General features: G+C 34.0%; 1 protein-coding gene across 1 annotated transcript in view; it reads left to right on the top strand.

The window, feature by feature from the left end:
- LOC143255866 (uncharacterized) overlaps positions 1 to 23,132 on the top strand; it is a 93,217-nt gene that overhangs the window by 63,914 nt on the left and 6,171 nt on the right. Inside the window, exons 2-3 of the mRNA XM_076512206.1 lie at positions 6,892 to 6,957; positions 20,014 to 20,400. Coding sequence (XP_076368321.1) covers positions 6,892 to 6,957; positions 20,014 to 20,400 — 453 coding nt within the window. The remainder of the gene's footprint in view (positions 1 to 6,891; positions 6,958 to 20,013; positions 20,401 to 23,132) is intronic.

The raw sequence follows: 23,132 nt of genomic DNA, 5'->3' as shown, positions 1-23,132 counted from the left end.
CATTCAGGATCGTGTGAATCAAATATAAAAAATAATACCAGGTGTACACCCTCAGAATTCTCTTAGTATGCATACAAAATTTCAGTTTTCTAGGTTCTTTCCTCTTGGTCCCTCGCTGGGACAGCGATAAGTCTACGGAATTACACCCCTAAAATCAGGTGTTCAATTTCCCTCGGTGGATACAGCAGATAGCCCGGAGTGGCTTTGCTACAAGGAAAAACACACACTCTTTCCTCTTGGAGCTCTGGTAGTCTCACACACATACAGACTCTTTTATTACTATAGATTACTATTTCTATGTTCCGGTTTACTGATTGGTCAACAAATTGTTGTGTTTATGAACTCGGAGGTTTCATTATTATCATAAATAACAATAAAAACTAATGAAAAATAAGGATGATGTAGGGATTTTAATGGCAAAAAAATAGACACAATGTAGAAACGCATACACAAAGTCATACAAAAATACCTACATAAGTATCCAAATATTGCCAAGAAAACTTTTATCCATAACTAAATGTTGAACTCCTTTTATTTGCACAAATCTAGGTTTGAATAAAATTATCTAAACTTAATAATTCTATAAAACATGGTAATGGTTAATTTCCGTAAGCGTGTATCGTTGATTCGGTGGCTATATATGTAAGGATTTTTGTATGGCTCTGTGTATTCATTTCTACTTTGTTACTGTATGTTTTGACATTGACGTCCTAACAATATTTTTTTCAAAAAATTATATTACTTGTTCCCCCTCTTTCTTTAGTGAATGGTACTCGCAATAAAAACAGCAGTTTTAGTCCGACGTGACCAGTTGCCTTGATGAGTCAGAATCAGAATAATCAGTAGAACATTTGGCTGTTACACGGGTTCTCTACTGTAGTGATACTATGTGGCTAAACTGGAGGTCTTATTAGTTTTTGAAAGCCATTAAAACCTCTGTTTGTTTTTATAAAAATCTCTTGCATTGTTATAAGAGGAATTTGATGCTAGATGAAACAATACATAATATGTGATGGTTCTTCCTCCTTTCTATATATACTAAACACCACTGTACTTAGTGATAACCACCATTTTTAAGCCTCGGTTTTCGGTTATTAAACAAATATGTGTTTCGGCATTGTTATAGCTACTATTTTCTTGGTTCAGTTTCTTTATAGTTCAACAAATCTTGGTATTTCTGAATTCAGTTGTTTTATCGTTATTAATATTGTGTTGGATCTTATATTGATACAACAATCCCAGCTTTTAATAACACGTAATTCCTCAGTCTTTCTACAATTATTACTAAGAATTATGTCACTCTTGTACTGAAGTCATTTTCCACATTCCATATATATATATATGTGTGTGTGTGTGTCTGGTCCTAAAGGTTGTAACACTTTTGTCTATAAGCCCTAAGATATTATAATATATTGCATCTGTCAACTATAATTATATATTCATAAGCGATATTATTGACATTTTCCTTGAACAAATTTCAATGGTTTAGATTTATCATGTTTAGTGTGACAGATTAATACATACACGCTTATTATGTAAATATACTTTTTCCGATAAGTTTTATTGATGAAAATATGACTGCTGTGAAGATAAAGCTGTCTCATTTGTCGTTCTTTAACTAGAAAATGAATGAAGGACTTGAGGGTGTGGATGAACCGTTTCATTAGGTCACGAACTAGTGCACATTAAATTTTGTTGTCAAGCATAAAACTACACAATAAGCTATTTGTGATGTACTCGCCATGCTTATCGAAATCCGATTTATAACATTATAAGTCCTCAAACTTATCGATGAGCTACAGGGAAGTAGTTTCATCTTTCATCTTAAGTAGGGGTGCTAGAGTGTGGATCCGAAGTTCCATGGGCTACTTCGCATTTTTGGGGCCCTAAATACGTTATTAAAGCGAGAGTAATGGTGTTCTATTCCTTTGGTGCATCCAAAATGTTGGCGTTAGTTGGTGTTGACCTATTAACTTCCCTTTAGTTTATAACTTCAAAACTAAGGAAGATTAACGTAGATAGCACTCTTGTGGTTTGGCGCGAAATCTAACAAAACAAGCACACAGTCATCTCTGTATGTTAAACATTTAAAGAGTGCAACGAAATACCAGTGCAAGAGGAAAGGAGGAAAACAGAAATGTCGAAGTTGATCCCCTACAGATCTCAATGAAGAGATTAGAGTCAAACAAGCAAGTATAGGTTCTTAAATTTCTCCTCCGCAGAAAAAAAAAGTGAAAGTTCTGTCGCTGAGATAATCTCTAGTTCAGTAGGATTTTAATTAATAAACTAAACGAATCACTCTGTGGTGATCGTTTCAAAACGATCAATGAAAATCCTTGTTTGCGTAGTGACGAAGTAAAGATGAAATAATTGCGATTTTAACTTTCCATATTTTATTATTATCTTTATTATTATGTCCATTTTTTATCAATAGACTTAATTATGTTTTCGAAGAAACGAGATTAATGGTGATTACATGAAAAATGTAGCATTTGCATTCTTATGTCGCCTAGAGACTTAAGAAGTACGCCACTGAATAGTTTTTAAGATTTTTTATATACAGACACACACATTCAAGGGACAGGACAGTTACAGCGACCTCCACGAGGTGTCAGATCTGAACACTGCCCCCCCCTCTTTGTTACTCCCTTTCATGACAGGTTTATTGACAGTTGGTCAAGCGTTTCGTCCACTATAAAAACAAATAAACACGAAAAGAGAGACATTAGCCAAGTAATGGTATACAGATACAACGTAAACAAAAATAGGCTTATAAAACTATACCCTTTATCCATCTAGACTTAGTCAGTTCTTGTAAGTAAAGTTGTAAACGAAATACGTTGCATTATTGGACTAACTTCAAACCATTTAATGACATCTTCTAGCTTAAGACGCGAAATACTTGATATAAAGAATAAATGTCCTAAATAAGTGTATTTCAAAACAAACAAGTGACCGAGTATTTCCCTTGAAAACTGTTAGTCCAGGTTTTCGTTGCAGCTAGGTGATTAACAGTTCATACTTCTTAAGCTGATATTTTTTATGTATTTTAACTCGTACATCTTTTTTATGGTAATTAATACGCCCCGTTACATTGTGTCATATATTTTATTGCTAATACAGCAGAACAGAAATACTGTTGAAAATCAGCAGTCGATCCAGCGACAGGACCCGGCATGGCCAGGTGGGTTAAGGCATGCGACTCGTAATCTGAGGGTCGCGGGTTCGCATCCCTGTCGTACCAAACATGCTCGCTTTTTCAGCCGTGGGGGCGTTATAATGTGACGGTCAATCCCACTATTCGTTAGTAAAAGAGTAGCCCAAGAGTTGGCGGTGAGTGGTGATGACTAGCTGTCTTCCCTCTAGTCTTACACTGCTAAATTAGGGACGGCTAGCGCAGATAGCTTTCGTGTAGCTTTGCGCGAAATTAAAAAACAAACACACAATCCAGCGACAGTTAAAACTTTACTAAATCACATTACTTCACCTTTTGTTTGTTTCATAGCAAATATATCGGGTGTCAAAATTAAAATAAAATATAGAATGAAAAGCTGTAATCAGATGATATTGTTTTGAGGAAGTATGTGTAAGGAGGTTTTTCAAACGATACTTTTCCATCTTAAGGCTAAACTTTTTTATAAGAATTACTTATCAAAAAATACAACTACTGTTCCAACTTTTCTAATTAATGTGGTTAATTTATATTCAACTTTAGTTTTTCAGCTCATCTACAAGTTGAAAGTTAAAAAGCTAAAGAAAATAAAAGATTTCTTTTTAAATTCTTACGTTTGTTTGTTTTTTTAATTTCGCTATCTGCGCTAGCCGTCCCTAGTTTAGCAGTGTCAGACTAAAGGAAAGGAAGCTATTCATCACCACCTACCGCCAACTCTTGGGCTACTCTTTTACCAACGAATAGTGGGATTGAACATCACATTATAACGCCCCCCACGACTGAAAAGGCAAGCATGTTTGGTGTGACAGGAAAAATTCTTAAGTCTGTAGTTGTCTTTCCTATCAAAATAATAGGTTAACTCCGATAATAATCTGTAAAAGAGTAGGTCAAATGTATTATATGTGAAAATTACATTAGTAATTAATTAACAAATCAGGAACTACCTACGCGAGAGTTTTTCTTTCTTCTTGTTTTCCAATCTGCAAAAATACATATAGCTGAAGTAATCTAAACCACTACCTTCACTCCCAGAAAAATCGGCTTAACTTATCAGGTAACTGAAAACTTAAATTTATTATATTACTGGAAATCAATTTCTGAACGTGATCAACTTCACTGTAAAGCACCCCCTTCCCCACGCAGTGGCACAATGACATGTCTGTAGATTTATAACGCTAGAAACCGGTTTTCGATATTTGTAGCGGACAGAGTTCAGATTGTCCACTGCATAACTTTATGCTTAAATACAAGTACTATACAGGCCCTCCATCCTTTAACTTCAACAAAAAAGGAGTATACATATGTACAAAAAATAGCAACGAACGGAGGTGAAATAGGTTTCTTTACAAGGGCGTAAAGTTGTTAATGTATTGAAACTAACTGTAACCTCGTGGTTAATGTGCTGGGTTGCGCTCAGGAAGTCCAAGGTCCAACGATTGTAAATATTTTGTGCAACATATTAAAATCTCACCAAAGTTTTTAAAAAAGATCTAATGTTAGGTCGTAGAATAACTCTTATTGATACTATTTACTAGAGTAAAGTTTAGTTATAACTAAACTAATTCAAATGAAGCTATACGAGGGCTATCTGCGCTAGCCGCCCCTAGTTTAGCAGTGTAAGACTAAAGGAAAGGCAGCTAGTCATCACCACTCCACTCCAGCTCTTGGGTTGCTTTTTTATCAACGAATAGTGGGATTGACTCTAATATTATAGCGCCTCCACGACTGAAAGGGCGAGCATGTGTGGTGTGATGGGGGATTTGAACCTGCGACCCTCAGATTACGAGTCAAGTGCCTTAACCACCAGGCCGTGCCAGGCCTCAGCTGAAGTAATTTCACTTGTTCCATTTAGTTTTTGGAGACCTGTTAATCTTTTGCTGAAATAAGATACGATTTCTTAAGCCTCAAGAAAAATGCTCTTAAAACTACAAGGTTTAACAACAGTTTGTTTAGCGGATTTATTCGTAATAATAGTAAGCATCGTTAATAAAAAAATGACATAAAAAATTCATTACTCTAGCAGATGTAAGATTTTTTTTATTTATGTTACATTTTGGGAAGTTATCAGTTTACCGCCTTCTCCAAAGAATCGTTTATTGTACACGTAGAATTTCAAATTTATAATAATCGTTTCAATAACATCGACTTTTAACATTCGCTTCTACGAGTTTCAATCAGTTCGAAATTTGCCCCCTTCAATAGCACAGCGGTATGTATGCTGACTTACACCTCCACAAAAAACCGGGTTTTAAAACCCGTGGTAAGCAGAGCACAGCTAGTCCATTGTATAGTTTTGTGCTTAATTCTAAAGAAGCAAACAGTTCGAAATTTAGTGAAAACTAAAATAAGAGTAGAAAAAGCGATAAACGCATACGACCATTTAATAACATACATAATAACATACGTAATAACATAAATAAATCGAAACTGACACGTCAACCTGAACGTCATTGATGGAGAATAACCAATCAAAATTCTATATTTACTTGTTCTTGACAACTCAGATGATAAATTAATTTGATTTTTATGTGGGTCAAATATACCACACTTGAGAATTATTTGCTTTATAATTAAAACATATAGACGTGGCTTATTGGTTGGTATGTCAGACTACGAATTCGAGGGGTCGACATTCGCGCTCTCTAGTAGCAAACTGGCACTCATCACTCTCGGGATGGTAAATCCAATGAGTCAATTAAAGCATCCAAAGAGTTGGTTGTGGATGTTTTTGTTTGACACCCTTCCCTCTTCTCTACGAGTTCAAGTTCTCCGGTGGGACAGATGTACGTTTTTGTATTTACAAGGCTGGGTTGGATTGCTCTCGACGAACACAGCAGGTATCCTGACGTGACTTTGATTTAATAAAAACACACGTTCTATGAGTTTAAAATTAGATACAATTAGTCCTGATGTAACTTTGTATGATTATATAAAGGATATAAACATCAGTATACATATATATATATATATGTGTGTGTGTGTGTGTGTAAAAAGTACTGATAAACTATTCAATCAGCTGATAAGCATTCTGTTCAGACGGTATGTTTTCTTGGAATTTATGTTGCATCAATTTGTTGCTCATTTCTAACAAATAACTCGGGAAACCGCCTTCAATCTATTTTATTTTGCTTGACTTATGCAGAACATGAAAGTCTAAAACGCTCAGGAAAGTTAAAATTATTTTTAAGCTTAATTTAACGACGAAATTGTGTAGAAATAAGTACAGAAATAAATCGTTAATTTTGTTCTACGAGAAACTCCCAAGAAATGATATCTTGTGAAAATAAAACGACTAAGCACATATGGAGCTATATACTTAGTTCATTTGAATTTCTCCAACAGTTTTATGTAGATTAAGTTGTATTTTATTTAAAGTATTTAATCTATTATATCTTTGACAGCATCTACTAGCAATGTTTAGGTTTTGACTGCCACTTTTACTGCGTATCCACGTCCCTACAGTGCGGAGTGCGTTTTTGGTTTTCACCAATGGAACGCGAGTCACGAATCTTCTAATTCACAGTCCGAGCGCGATAACTTACCAGGCCACACCCGCTTCAACTTTTATTGTGACTTTGACTTATTTTTAGCCTAATGCTTTTATCTCTGGTTAAATGTATGTATTTTAAAATACGTTCGTTAAAAATGTTATTTCACAAGAAAAGATTAAATTTTCTATAAGATTATATAAATAGGTCTGTTTTTCTTTTTAATTTCAGGTTCCAATATCGTTGGAAAATTCACCACATCTGTAAAGAAGCTTGTTCAAGAGGTGGAATACGGAGGTAAGACAAAGCAGGTTTAGCAATAAAGGTAAACGTTGTTTAAAAATGCATAGGTAAGTAAACCTTTCACGAACGTGAAGAAGTAAGGGTTAAATAAATTTGTGATGAGCGACCGGCTCACGCAAGTAAGCCCTCAACCGTTGTAAAGGTTGACTATAAGATGAATTAAAATGTAAAACTAAGCTTTGAGTTTGTTTTGGATTTCACCAACGTTACACAAGGGCTATCTGGGTTAGTCGTCCCTAATTTAGTCATCACCACTCACCGCCAACTCTTAGGCTACTCTTTTGTTAACGAATAATGGGATTGATAGTCACATTATAACGCCTCAACGGGTGAAAACGCGAGCATGTTTACTGCGACGGGGATTCGAACCCGCGACCCTCAAATTACAAATCAAGAGCGTCCTAGCCACCTGGCCATGTCGGGCCTAAGCTTTGAGTAGATTTTGAGTAATTCATTAGAAGTAAAAATTGAGTTTTAGGTTTATGGGTTACTGTAGTATGGCTGTGCTCACGTGAACTGGAATTAAACTTAGATAAGTTTGGAAAAGAAGAGCTTAAGTAATCTGGGAGTAAAAGTGACAGGTAAACAGGGAGCAAACGTGCTTAGGTAATATGGGAATAGTGTTTATGTAACACGTGAGTAAACATGTTTAAATAAAACGTAATTAACTACTCTTAGATAAATGGCAGTAAATATACTTAGGTGAAGTTGAAGGGTAAATAAGCATAGGTGAACCTTGATTAAACGTGTATTGGATAAACTCTAAATAAACATGTGATGTAAAATAAAGCTAAAAGTATAAAGATTAACATAAGTATTCATGTAGAATAAGGGCCCGGCATCAACAGGTGGTTAAAGCACTCGACTCGTAATCCGAAGCTCGAGTCCCCGTCACACCAAACATGCTCACCCTCCCAGCCGTGGGGGCATTATAATGTGATGACCAATCCCGCTATTCGTTAGTAAAAGAGTATCCCAAGAGTTGGCGGTAGGTGATGACGGCTTGCTGTTTTCCCTCTAGTATTACACTGCTTGATTAGGGACAACTAGCGCAGATAGCCCTCATGTAGCTTTGCTCAAAATAATAAAAAATATGTAGAACGAAAAAAGTTTACTTCTACTTGTAAGTTACCAGAGTTTAAACGCTAAAACGAACTTAATACAATTAAATGATACATAAATAATATGGGGTTTTAAAACCTAGAACAATAATGTTTACAACTGCACATAAAAACACTTGAACTATGTCCTTCAATTAAGAAACAAAAATCTAAGGTTTATACCTCTGCAGCGCTGTTGCTGCTTCAAAATATTTACACCTATTTTGAAAAGATGAGAAATGGAAACCGAATTCAAATATTATTTCTTAATACACCAGTCTCTTCAAGTGATTCCACCCACATGTTTATCACGGTTATTTCCTCTCTTCTCTACAACTAATATTTTTATATAATGTGCCTTTACGCATGAGAAATTCATTTTAAATGTATTCGCGCATAAAATATTTGTTGATCTACTTTAAGGACGTATCTTAAAGAAACAGCTTATGAATTTCAAACGTATAGAAGTTCCTACACCCTTTCAGTATATGAAAGGAATGTTATGAAGCGAAGAAGTTTAACCAGTGTGCTTGCTACTAATGTTATAAGATGTATTTACGACTTTTTTTTTGTAAAGAACTGAATAAGATAATCTTTTTAACGGTTTTAAGTGTACCAGTAAAAAACATCAGTTATTTTTTAATATAGAGTGTGTATAAACTAAACACATATTTGCAAGCAACAACCAAATGATAATTGAAACGATAAGCCATGAAAATATAAATAACTGAACAAAACAACAACAAAATATACTCTTTTTTCCAATCGTCGTTCAATGAAATCAAATGTCGTAGCTAAGTTTTCATTCCTAAAATGCATGTTATCTAAAGTTATGGTTTTATCTTTATTGAATGAGATTTTACATTTCAACGATTTTTAACCAGCTTCTTCCTTTTTAATCGACGGAGTTCAAAAACAACGACGACAAAAAAACGAAATGAACAAGAAATAACATTTAATGAAATGTTCTCTGTGTGACATTGTTCCAATTCACAAGTGTCTGTGTTAATTTGTCAACTCTATTTTTCAACATTGTATACAGTGCTATCGTATCTCTTTTCTTACGTCTCTTCATATTACAGATTTTGATTTTAAGTTTCCATGATTCTTAATTGTTGCACAACTCTATTTCGATGTATTCGCCCTCTGTATTCTGATTGAGATCATCAACTTTCGTATTCTTGGAGTTGCTTAGCAACGACTAGTCGTGACTCCATTTGTTCAGTAAATCTGCATGATTTAAGTGCACGTGACAAAGCAATCTGCTTTACGAAGGAAATGATTTTTCATAGCAGGAAATTAAGCAGAGAAAATCATTCTTATGTAGTATAGAAATATTTGTTTATCTATATATTTTGAATGTACGAAATCATAGCGAAAAGAAAGAAGGTTGTTCCGGCTATGGTTCTATAATCCAATAATACTAATATTTCTGATTATAAATCCTTGCACGATTTTTTTCTTTGATCTTTTGGCATGAGTTAATACATTTAAAAATCAAGTTAAGGTGTTCTGTTGAACGTTATAGAACTTTGCGCTTCAACAAAAGAAAAATAATGGGTTGATTAAAATTAAAAGACGTAATTATGAAAACTGATGGTTATCAAACTTTTATGTGCAACAAATGGTAATGACTCAAATAAGGTAAAAAAAAATCTTTTCTGAGTTCACTAAAGCCCAAAAGAAATAAAATGGACTTTACGCGTAAACAGTGACCAATTAGCGTGTTCGTAAGCACATAAATTTTCTCACTGGAAGAGAGAAGATTTTATATTATATATCAATTTGTCTATCTCTTTCTTCACTCCTTTCTATCTTATCTCTTTCATCCATTTTCTTTCTCTCTTACTTAATGAATTATATAAATAGATGCATAACAAAACATTATTTAAACTATGCCGTTCCATCCTACCCAGGAGGTTCGTGAGATATTTATTTATCAAATTTAGCATTTTGTCCAAAGCCGCACGCAACTATTACAGCATGTTGACAAGTACATATCAGGTTGACTGTCAAATATTTGTTCTTGAATCACTATATAGTCAGCTTTCCTAACTTACAAGAAAAGAAGTTTTCTTTCAGTGTACGTGACAAGGTTTTAGAGTATCCACAGAGAAGTGACAAAAAGTAATAAGGGCTTCTACACAAGATCGAATGAGTTCTGTGATCCGATCTATTATCGAAAAATACAGGGAAGCAAACAATTTCTGTAGCAAGAAATGGAAGAATTAATTGACAGGAACGCGGGTAGCTTCTTTGTTCACACATTTCTTCTTCATTCGTATCTCAGGAAAAAGTCTCTGTTAGTGTTAACACGCAGACGTTCTCAACACATTTGACTATGTATTATAATCTGTACCCGACGAGAGTTGTTGTTTTACAGTCTTGAGTTATTATATTGTACATGCATTGTCTATGTAAGTTGTACGTTTCTTTCTCAAAACAATGATATATTCTTTAATTTTGATTCTGTACTGAACGTGTTCCTTTATTTATAGTTTACCTTTGTTGGATCAACTGGAAGTTGAGTTACAGATTCAGTGTGTATTAATGTTTTATTTTTCTACTGTTTTTCTCACTTCCATTTGCTTCCTTTTCAACATTGAGCATTAACATGAAAAAAATTACTGTTTAGAACATAGTAGGCTTAAAGACACTTTAGCTTATCTCGTTTTACCTTTTCCCATTTAGCTAAGTTAAACTTATTAGCATACCATGAAATGGATGAGCTTTAACGAACAGTTTTCTTCTGGTTGTTTTAACGATTACTCGTCAGATGAGGTCTTCTTGCACTTATCTATAAGCTATATCCTTAGTAAATGTATTATTTTACAATCATCTATTTTTATTTCATGACAAACTGTAGCGTACGATAAGAACGTTTAAAGACAAGTATATTAACAATGAAATGGTATATAAAGGTGTAACTAAAGAGACAAAAAGGGCATCCAACGAACCCCCATCCTTGGTTCCTCGATTTGTTCTTCCTGGAATGTCTTAATGCTGTCTATTTTAGATCAGTTCTATCATCAAGGTTATGAAATTGCACCTGTTCTTTAGCCGGGTTAGGTGTTGATACTGACTCACCATTTACGTCAATACTGTATCTGATTCTGAGTGGCTTTCGGGATTATTTTTTGTAGAAAAAGATGAGTTGGTTGACTAGTGGTACGTAAGTTATTTTGATCCGCTCATCTAGTAGTTAACGTTTACACCAAATAAAAATCTTACGGTAAGAATGAAACAACATAACAGTTTAATTATAGAATAAGGTTTAAAAATAAAATAACTTCTCACGGTACTTCAACCACAAGCCACAGCGGTATGTCTGCTGACATACAACGCTAGAATGTTTATTAAGTTTGTGTTAAAATAAATAACAAAATACTGAATAAAAATTTTGAAAAAGAAGAATCTTTGGAATGTTAAAATCTTATTCTTCAAAGCATTAGTGTCATATGTCTTGTTTTTCGTTTTTCAGTGGGGGTGCATCAAAAAACAAACAAACAAGGGTATTTCTGTATTATTTGAAACTACCGTTATTTTTGTTTCTGTATTCTGTGTTCTTGTTTTCTTTTGTTTTGTTTTTATGCGCATAACATTAACATAACAATTAGAAATAAACTTTCTTAATTTTTTTAACGTTTTAAGCCTTTGCTTCTTGTGTGTAAGTTTATTCCTTCCAATGAGATATATATATATATTTGTATAGTGCTTCTTGTCTTTCTTTTATTCGCTTTCTTCTCTATCTAAGGTTGCTTTTCTGTGACTCTACCACCTGCACTGCCGTTAGCTTTGTTGTATCCACCTCCTGGAGTACATCTATGACGATCACATGGAGACATATAAATCTCTCTACGCGGCAGTAATGTTGGAATCCAACTAGTATCTTAGAAATATGTGTGCGAACCGTAATAATGATCACTTTAGTTCTGTTATACTGGCCGTGTCCTGAATAATGTGCTGTCGTTGTTCTAGTTCAGAAAAGGTTGCATCAACACTTTTTTTTAACCGTGATTTAAGTCAATAGCACTCTTTACAATTGTAGGGTTTTCGTGATTTTTTTTCCATATATCAAAATTCGTGTTAAGAACCATCATTATAAGTCATTTTGTCCACTTCTAGAAAAAGAAAAGAATCTCACATATCCAAGTACCTTCTATTTGTCTATAATACGTCAGACATTAAGCATTAGAGACCTGCTTAGAAAATTCTGGAAAATCATCGTTCATCGTCTTTCTTTTTCCTACTTAGTTAAACATTTATATACATGGTTTAAGCCGAGTCTAGGGGCAAGTTTTTCCTACCAGTTATTTAAGAAAAATATAACTACGCGAATATTTAGAGTACACACTAATCTCAAGGGGTTTGCTTTAAACGACGTATTCAACTGACCTTTCAGAAATATAATCAACTTTATTAAAATCTGGTAAAAAATATCTTATAAACTAACTTAGCTGTGCTTTTCGGAACTTGAATTCTAAAATATAAAGTTTATACTTTGTATAAGTAACTTGCCTTGTAAATTATAAGTAAAATTTATTCCAAAATTACAAAAGAAGTGAGTATTTACGCTGTTTGTCGCTTACTTTTGGATTATTAAAAACACGCTCAAACTGTTCCTGGTGACGACATTACCATGAATTCTTAGCGTCAGTTCCTACATCATTCGGACAATTGTTATTTGGTATACATTGATTGTTTGGGCCCGGCATGGCCAGGTGGGTTAAGGCGTTCGACTCGTAATCTGAGGGTCGCGGGTTTGAATCCCCATCGCACCAAAAATGCCCGCCCTCTCAGCCGTGGGGGCGTTATAATTTAACGGTCAGTCCTACTGTTCGTTCGTAAAAGAGTAGCTCAAGAGTTGGCAGTGGGTGGTGAAAAATAGTTGCCTTCCCCCTAGTGTTACACTACTAAATTATGGACGGCTAGCACAGATAGCGCTCGTGTAGCTTTGTACAAAATTCAAGCAAAAATTGTTTTTTTGTTGTTTTTTTTTACTTACACCTTAATTTTATCTTATACTGATTTAAAGACAAAACTTCACATTAGCCTCAATGTAATAATTAAACAAAAAGTCTTACGTAATACAAGTTTTAGTGAAAACAAAAAGAAAAGATAAACGGAAACGCCTCTATAAATTGTGACAGTGGCGTCCTCATGTAATTTGTAAATAAATTGTTTTATAGTTGAAGCGTGACAAGCAACACAATGTAAGGATAGAATACATTTATTTAATGTCATTTACTAATATTCCGTATAAATGGAAAGGTATCTAAGAAAAATAAAACTAGTAAAATTCAGTTTAAGTGTAGAAAGTCAATCATAATTTGTTTTCGCTTTACTTTCTTTAGATTTTAAAAAATACCATTTTTTCCTTTAGAGGCGAGTGTTTTTCTTTCATAGCATTACCTCTACGTGCATGTATATAGAATTTACGTGCTTAATAAATTTTATCAAGCATTAAACTGATTTGCAAGAATAAATAACTATTACACTCTTTATATGCTTAGTGTTTACTTTGTGAATCTCACAAGAATTAACTATATATGCAAAAACATAGTGGGTTTTCTCGACATCACTGAGAATTAACTATACGTTTATCCGATTCATGAAACTCCTTCGATCGATTACTTACTGGATATCTTTTAAAAACAATTTCTTTATTTGTAGTTAAGCACAAAACTACGCAATGCGACATCTGTGTCGTACAAACCACAAGTGTCTAAACCAAGTTTCATACATTGGATAAGATCAAATATCGTCATCATTTTATTTCGTTTCATCATTTTTGGCCAAATTCTCCAAAAATGATGAAACTTTAAGGTAAGTGTATAAAGACCCTTTGCAATCTTTTTTTCTTAATATCTAGATAAAGAAAATATGCTAAAATATTTGTTTCATTTTTTTCTTCCTCAATTACTTGGGCTAGACAATTTTATAGGGATGGTCAGGTGGTTAGGACGCGAAACTCGCAATTTGAGGGTCGCAGGCTCTAATTCCCGTCCCACCAAAAACGCTCGCTCTTACAGTCGTAAGGGTGTTATAATGTGACTTTCAATCCCACTGTTCGTTGGCAAAATAGTAGCCCAAGAGTTGTCGGTGGGTGGTGATGATTAACTGCTTTCCTTCTAATCTTACACTGCAAAATTAGGGACGGCTAGCGCTGATAACCATCGTGTAACTTTACAAGAAATTCAAATAAACCATTTTATGAAAATTGCACTATTTATGTGTAGAGGTTTAGACAATATAACGAAAACACTATTTTTGAATCACCATAATCTAGACTGACAGTTGAAAGATTTAATTTGAAGAACATGTTTTAGAAGGAGATATGTTCCTTTTTTTAATGTAATTAGGCCAATAAAAAATCCCCAATAAAACCAGGTACAGAATAAGAAAATAAAATCAAAGTAGCTTGTTATAGCTTTCGTTTTGTACTGACATAATTTGTAGGCTTGGTTTGGTTTGTTTTTAATTTCGCGCAAAGCTACACGAGGGCTATCTGAGCTAGCCGTCTAGTCTTGTGTAAGACTAGAGGGAAGGCAGATAGTCATTATCACCTACTGCCAATTCTTGGGCGACACTTTTTTACCAACGAATAGTGAGATTGACCGTCACTTTACAACGCTATCACAGCTGAAAGGGCGAGCATGTTTGGTGGGATGGGGAATTTGTAGGTTTTTCATTAAGTTACTTATTCCAGTCTACTGACAAGTTTCATACTTGTGTTTTCTTTTACTCGATGTATTAAAGAAACAATTGATTATGAGCTTCGAAGAGGAAAATATTGATCGGCTGATTCAGGTTTGTAAATACTCTGTGGCATTAACGAGAGTCATGTTATTATTTGATTCCAGAATATGAGATATCAAGCAACTTCAGCTTATGTACTTTCCGCTTCATTAACAGTTCCAGTTTGTTTTTCTTGTTTTTTGTTACCTTATCATATCTTTTCTATAGGGATATAATACTTCAACGCTAATCAAAAGTGATTAATTAAGACTCGCTCATCGAACTGTGTTTAGACGTCAAACTTTAACATTAGCTAACATTTTCTTTCTGGGAAATTTTAAGATTTTTATTTGTTTTCCAAGCTGTTGCTTTTTTTCCTCAAAAATATTTTATTTCAAAATTTGCTTAAGTGTAAATTTAGCAAATTATCATTTATAGTAGCAAAGGAATTCTATAACAAGTAATAAATATAATTCCAATATATTATTACAAGGTGTTTTATTATTGGACGGGTCCTGTTTTTATCATTTGGTAAAAACAATGCCGAGTCCAATCTACTTGACTTTAATGAATTAATTAATTTATTCAATAAACGTTAGCTACAACCACGTTCAACGTTACCCTAATAAAATTTACAACATAAGATACGAAACTAATATAGGCCTAACTTCAAGTATAACGTTTCAATAGAAATTCTGAGTCTAATGGTAAGTTACTTAGCTCAGATTGATAAAAAAAAAAAAAACATGTTAACTCACTGAATGACTGAATAGCAGAATAGTCATGATCTCCCACTTTTAAAAGTGAAATAACTCAATTATTATTATATTGGTTATACACATTTATTTAATGGCATGTTCACAATCAGTAGTTCAACAAAACGTATTTTGTTTTGCAAGTAATTTATGTAGAGGGCAAACTATGTTGCAGAACAAATTAAATACGACAACAATAATTAGAAACCCTCTTAATTGATGTTCCTTAATGTTGACCCATTCTGAACAGCCTCAGTATTAAATAGGTTTGTAGGTACTCCCTGTCTGCGAAATATGTGTTCAAGGAAACTTAAATATTGATGAAACAATTCACACTTTGTAATATGTAGCTTAAGATTCTCTTTTTCCAACCTATCTAGAACTTTTCGTAACCCATCATAAACATTATCAAAGATCTTCCCGTGTGTGATAATTTTATCCAAGTAGATGAATACGACGTTCCAGGTTAATTCAAAAAGAGTACACTCCATTATCTATTGAAATGTACCAGATGCATTACACAGTAATAATAGTAACAAAACACTTATCACAAAGTATTGCCTGCAGTAAAGGCTCTCTTATCTCTACTTACTTCGTCAAGTTGCACTTGCCATTATTCATTCTTAAGATCCAACGCTGAAAATTATTTTTGTGCAAATAAAGTATCCAAAGTATAGTAAATCTTGGCAGTTTTTATGCATCCCTCTTTACGACTTTGTTTGCCTTCCGATAATCTACACAGAACCTCGTGGACCAGTCATTTTTCTTCTTCTCAAATACAATAGGTAACGCCATTGGACTAGTACTCATTTCTGTTACTCCTTACTTCTTAATGGTTGCCACCTGTTGAAAACCCTCAATCTGTTTTGTAACAGGGAGTTGCCTGGCTAAATGACTTTATGGAACTGCATTTTCATTATCAATCTTATTGTGGATTTTATTTACTCACTACAAGCTACAAGGTCCAGTTTAAGGACCTTTATTGTGGATTTTATTTACTCAGTACAAGCTACAAGGTCCAGTTTAAGTTGACTTAAATTTCTATTTTATTTTCACATTAGAGTGAAATGGTAAGATTAAAGAAGTACAAACAGAGAATTGGTAAAAGGAAAGATTAAACCAGACACACTTTTTCTGTATCTGCCCAAGAATTCCAGCGTACAATATTATATACTACAAACGATGGGAAAGGAAAATTTGTTTGATATACACCTATTACCATAACTGCAACTGACGTACCATCACTTACTACAGGACTTTTCTGGACTACTCCGGCTATGTCACTACAAGCTCCATTTCTAGAATTGAGTTCGCTTATTCAAAAATATCATCCAGTTGAGAAACCAATAGACTATAGTGGCAAGATACAGACCATTGAAGGAATAACAGGTTCAAGATAAAATAACTTCCAAAATGAACAAATGGAATAGTAAGTAGCTTATTGCCGACTTAAAATCTGTCACGCGTTATGGTACCTAAGATAGAAAAGATCTGAACTGATCTTGTAAAAGAGTTGGAAAGGCTTGACCAATTACCTTATTTGGATGCTCCTCGTGAAATGGTAGATTCATTGTCACATGACTGACATGTAGAAGCCATAACAACTGACGATATAAGAATTAGGTTGAAGCGAAGTAAGTGTACATATTTAAAGAAAGCTCTCCAGTTAGCATTGGAACTTGAATCCATTAAAGTCATAGATAAAAAAGCTAAAGGTGCCATCTATAAATTATGGAGTCACCAAATCAAAAAGTATTTGATTATCAGGTCCCTCTGATGATAGTTTATAAAAAAGCAAAAGGATTAATTAGAAAACTAGGTAAATAAAATGCAGAAAATAAACCATAAAACAAAATGTTTTTCAAGAGTGATGTGAAAAAATATATTTTCAGGAGCTAAAAAATAAAGCTTGTAAGAAATAAGAAGCCGTCCCAAAGGATACCAGAAAGAAAGAACTGTTATGGAAGTGAGAAATCTGGTTATTACAACTGAAACTGTAAGAAATCAACAGTTGTTAACATAATAAGTAGACAATACCCTAAAGATAAGTTTCTGAGCCAATCCAGATCAAAGGAACAAGAAAGAACTACCCAGATATTGAGAAACAAAAATTAGCAAAACTTATGATATGAGAAGGCCATTATTTAAAGGAACCAGTCCACGAGTTTATTGATGGGAAGCTTTGCAATATATTGATCAACACTGGTTCTACAACTACAACAATTCGATCCAATTTGGAAATGAAACGTAGTAGATTGCCTCTAGAGATGACAGAAAAACACCCAACAAACCTCCAAACAGCAAGTGGATATAAAGTTCCAGCAAAGCAAAAGTTAGTAAATATTCTTACTGCAAAAATATTCCCTTAATCTTTCTATTCGTGGGTGACTTACATTAACAAAGAGAGTGCATTTTGAGAATAAACTGCACGAGGAACCATGGATGTGAGGTTAGGCTAGTTTCATATAGTCTTGCACTCTGTGATCAGGAAATTCAGTGACTACCCAACAATCAGTACCAAATCAATGCAAAAGTCATCTAGGCCCTTGTTTGGGGCCTTGACAGAGACTAAAGTAAAAAAAAAAACGACTTGTGAAATTAGCAGAATAGAGACAAGAGAAAGTCATTATTATTGATTTTATCATTAGTATTAGTATTATCAAATATTACCTAGTTCTAGGGCCCCACTAAACCTTATTTTGGCTCTGGTGACAATCACTGTGCGCTAGCGGTTGAATTTTTAGTAAAACTAGAAGAGCAGTGGTCGTACCATGTAACGGATTTACTAATGTATATTTATTTTAACATCGATGTTTGTTTTAGTTAAATATGTATTTAGAAATGCATTTAACTTATATAGTTAAATTCCCACCTATTCACTAAATTTGTAGAAGATTCTTGAGTGTAAGAATCAACAATATAACTTTTACGCCTCAATTTAAGATTTATAAGCTGACGTGCCAAGAGGCATCATAATATTATTGCAGTTGGTATATTATAATGTCAGGAATCTATAACTGTAATTAACGCTTATTAATCTGAAGATATTTGACCATGAACGTTCAGAGATTCGAGCATGACAAAACATTCAGTTTCAATAAATTCACATCATACATCAATACTTTTATAGTAGCATTACACGACTTCAGCAGTGAACAGTCAGTTTGTAAATAGTGTGAGACCAGCAAAGAATACAGGGCTATTTAGCTACCTGTTAAGTGAATTGTATCTACGTTAATTTGGAATTAATTCGCTCATCATGAACCCTCGATAAGATATCAAACAAGACGGAAATAAGACTTAATATTATATGTAAGTTCGTAAACCTTTTATACGTAAACCATTATTTGTATTAACTATTTATAATAGCCGTTATTATAAATTATATTATCATTTGTATATTGAAATATATTTGTGTTAAGAAAGAAAACTGTATATATAAATCTTGTTGAAAACATTATAAATTTAATACATATCGAGATATAATTAGCTTCTAAATCCAAATAACAATTTTGACTGAGTTTCAGACTACTTCAGCTCGTAATACGTAACATAATAAATAGAAAACTCGTCTGGGATAAATCATAATACATAACGACCACCAAGAACTGAAATATTCACATCAAAACTAATTATTAATAAATTCACGAATGGTGAGTGAGTCAAAGTAAAGACAAATTCTTAAGTATGTATTAATAGTTGTCAACATTCTCGCATATCTGAATAACAAAGATGTTATCATTAGAGCCGTGGTCACAAGAAAAAAACATTCAAGCCAATCGCAAGGTTTGAAACTTCCTTGATATTTTATCGAGTGTTCACGATGAGCGAATTAATTCCGAATTAACGTAGATATAATTAACTTAACAGGTAGCTAGATAGCTCTGTATTCTTCGCTGGTATCACGTCGTTCACAAGCTAACTTTTCACTGTTGAAGTTATGTATTGTTTTTAGAACTCTAGCAAACCTGAAGAACAAAGATGAAATCATTAGGGCCGCAACCACAAGGAACAAAATTCAACCCACTTCTGGACCGGGCATTACAGGATGTGAAGCTGTACAGGTAGTACTTATACATAAAAAAATTCCGAAGTGATAAGCTCTGAGGCAGTATGTAGGAATTTGGTGTAAAATCCTTACATAAGGACAGTTTATCATGCTTTTTAAAACTACATAAAATATCTAAATCAAAACATTAAAATGTAGCTAACAAGATATCGAAGTGTTTGTTTTGCTTTTGAAAATGGTGCATAAATAATGAATATAACTAAAATACACCTGTGGACTCAAACCGCTAGAACTCCGCTTTCGATACCCATGGTGGGCAGAACACACATAGCCCATTGTGTAGCTTTATGCTTGTTTCAAAACAACAATTAAATATACATTATGTGGAAAAAAATGGTAAAATTTATATTTACATTATTATTTGCTGTGATGTTTTTTTTTTCTTCAGATAACGCACGAGAAGATGCTATACAAACGAACGAGCGTCTCAGAAGTGTAACAAACAAGATCGGCGAATCATACAGTAAAGTAAAATTGTCATTGACGACGATGCACGACAGATACGAAACTTCCAAGGGAGAACGGAATATCTTACAACGCTACGCAACGCTGAAACGCATGATAAAAGATGTCGTGCAACTGGATGCTCAGTATTGGAGACTTTTGGAAATACCCAAGCAGGAGCTGCATGAGCAGGTAAACGTTTATGTGCTCCGTGCATGCGCAGCGTTGGAGAAGGCTTCGGAGACACGGACTGCAGAGGGAGGGAAAGGCCACGCAGCAAAGAACCACGAAGAAGAGGTGAAAGACAGAGATGCGAAGGCTAGATTCGATGGTTAGTAAGTGACATCGTTTCAAGACACCATAAATTTTTCAACGGGTAAAATAATTTAAGTACAGAAAAAGATCTCAAAATTAAGTGTTGTATATTAAAAACATAACTCGATTTACCAGCCGCAAAATAATACGCTGATTATCCTGTTTTACTCTGCAATAGTAAAAGCAGAGAATTATTCTTATTTGACCAGATAACTTTTCTCAAGACAACTCATGCCTGAGAAGAATAGGAAAGATGGGGTGTATCACATATGATTAATGTCTCCTTTGGTAACTGTTAGAATAAACTGAACATTTCATGTATAATCAAAATGAGCCATGCCATTCGCACTAAAGTGGAAAGACAAAAAATAAGATGGAATTGTAACAACAATAGAAGAAGTAGTCGTTTCGTCTTCTAATAGCACTACTAGAACTTTCAAAATAATATGACTAAGTTCACAAATAGAAAATGTCAAAAACATCCTAAACAGACTTCTTCCTATGTGATGGGTTCCAGCTATTGTGTTATAATATTTCCAATGCCAGGTGTAATGCGAATGACACATTCTGTATTTTATGTGCATCAATGAATGCATTAGTTCTGTCTTATTTATTAATTTTTATACAAACTAGTGAACGGAAGTCTAAACATTTTGTTACATAACGATATGTGATGATTGGATATTATTGTGATGATTAGCATAGTTCATGCGATCACGTGCATCTAACTTTTAATTAATTACAAATATACTGGTAAACAATGTATAATTAATTGTTAAATTAAATTTTATTTTATATAGTACTTGTGGAAATATATAGAAGTAGAAAAATAGTTAAAGAGCAGATGTTTTATTGTTTTGCAGATTTAATGCACACTAAAGAAAATGAAGATGGATTAAATTACCTTTACTCTCCAAATAACGATAGAAAAAATTATTCCAACCTTTCGCGATTTCGGCTTCACCAAGGCTACTAGTACATGAACTCAGTTAATTCAAGAGGGTATTTAGTATTAAATTTATTGAACTCTGTTGTTTTTTCCCAAACTTGTTAAAAACAAAGAGTACTTGTTTTCCAAGCACTTCTTGGCCCGGCACGGCCAGGTAGTTAAGTGACTCAACTCGTAATCTGAGGATCGCGAGTTTGAATCCCCCTCGCACCAAACATGCTCGCCATTTCAGCCGTGGGAGCGTTATAATGTGACGGTCAATCCCACTAGTCGTTGGTTAAAAAAGTAGCCCAAGAATTGTCAGTGGGTGGTAACGACTAACTGCCTTCCTTCTAATCTTACACTGCAAAATTAAGAACGGCTAGTGCAGATAGCCATCGTGTAGCTTTGCGCGAAATTAAAATAACAATTTTCGACAATACTACATATTTATATATACGTGAAATGTTTCTTATTCGGATCCTTTAACAAAATTATTTAAACATCCTTTATATTATAGTGAAATTGTATGTATAATATAATAGGAAATTGCTATTAAGAAATGCTTAAAGTTGCAGTATATCTATCTTGGGACGTAAAAACAGGAGTTAGTTTTAAATTTATTCAAACTAAAACTGACAAAATTGATTTAATCCTTTTAACTGCAATAATGCTTGGAGCGTTGCATAGCCCTGTGGTAGAGCTTTGAGCTTCGGAATTTGACTAGTGACATTAAACTAATACGAACAATTTAAACTGTGGGTGCGTTATAAGAGTGGTTGCCAATCCATTACTTTCACTCGTTGTTGGTAGGGTGCTGCTGGCAGGTTTTGCTTTACCTGTAGTCAGTGGATTGGAAACGACAGCGGGTAATCTTGTTAGCTTTGCTGTAAATACAAAATACAAACACAGTAGAGTTTGTAAAGACGTTGGAAGTGCGTGTAGGTAACGTAATAACGTATAGGCCAGTAATGTTTATATGCCTTCTGTTTCCGTTATGTGAGGTTAGAGATTGGTTTGGTTTGGTTTAAATTTCGCGCAAAGCTACACGAGGACTATATGCGCTAGTCGTCCCTAATTTAGCGGTGTAAGACTAGAGAAAAGACAGCTAGTTATCACCACACACTGCCAACTCTTGGACTACTCTTTTACCAACGAATAGTGGGATTGACCGAAACATTATAACGCCCTCACAGCTGAAATGGCGAGCATGTTTGGTGAGACGAAGATATTAGAGAAAAAGTGTGTAAAGAACAAGCTAATACATTTTCTTTAAAATTTTCCATTATAGGAGAATATTATTATGTTTCTCTCGTAACAATCTTCTATTAAAATAAAATAAAATAAAATAAAATAAACAAAAATAGTTTTCTTGATTATCTTATCTAAATTAATTTCAATTTTTCAATACTTGTTTAACAGTTTGTGTTTATTTGTAGTTTTATAACTCCAACATATTTTTGCTTAGCTTGCGTTGAGTGTTTAATGTTTATTTAAACTACACTTGTTTAGTGGGAGTTGTGATTCTTGCCTGGCATGACCAGGTGGTTAAGGCACTCCACTCGTCATCTGAGGGTCTTGGTTCACACCAAACATGCTCGACCTTTCAGCCACGGGGGCGTTATAATGGGGCGGTCAATCCCACTATTCGTTGGTAAAAGAATAGCCCAATAGCGGTGGGTGGTAATAACGAGCTACCTTCCGTCTAGTTTTACACTGCTAAATTATGGATAGCTAGCGAAGATAGCCCTCGTGTAGTTTTGCGCGAAATTCAAAACAAACCAAACAATCGCGATTCTTTTCATATACATTGAACAATT

Source organism: Tachypleus tridentatus, chromosome 7, assembly GCF_004210375.1.
Source record: "Tachypleus tridentatus isolate NWPU-2018 chromosome 7, ASM421037v1, whole genome shotgun sequence".
In the NCBI taxonomy this organism is placed as follows: Eukaryota; Metazoa; Arthropoda; class Merostomata; order Xiphosura; family Limulidae; genus Tachypleus; species Tachypleus tridentatus.
The sequence above is the reverse complement of the archived record's forward strand: the minus strand, read 5'-3'. Positions and strand labels throughout refer to the sequence as shown.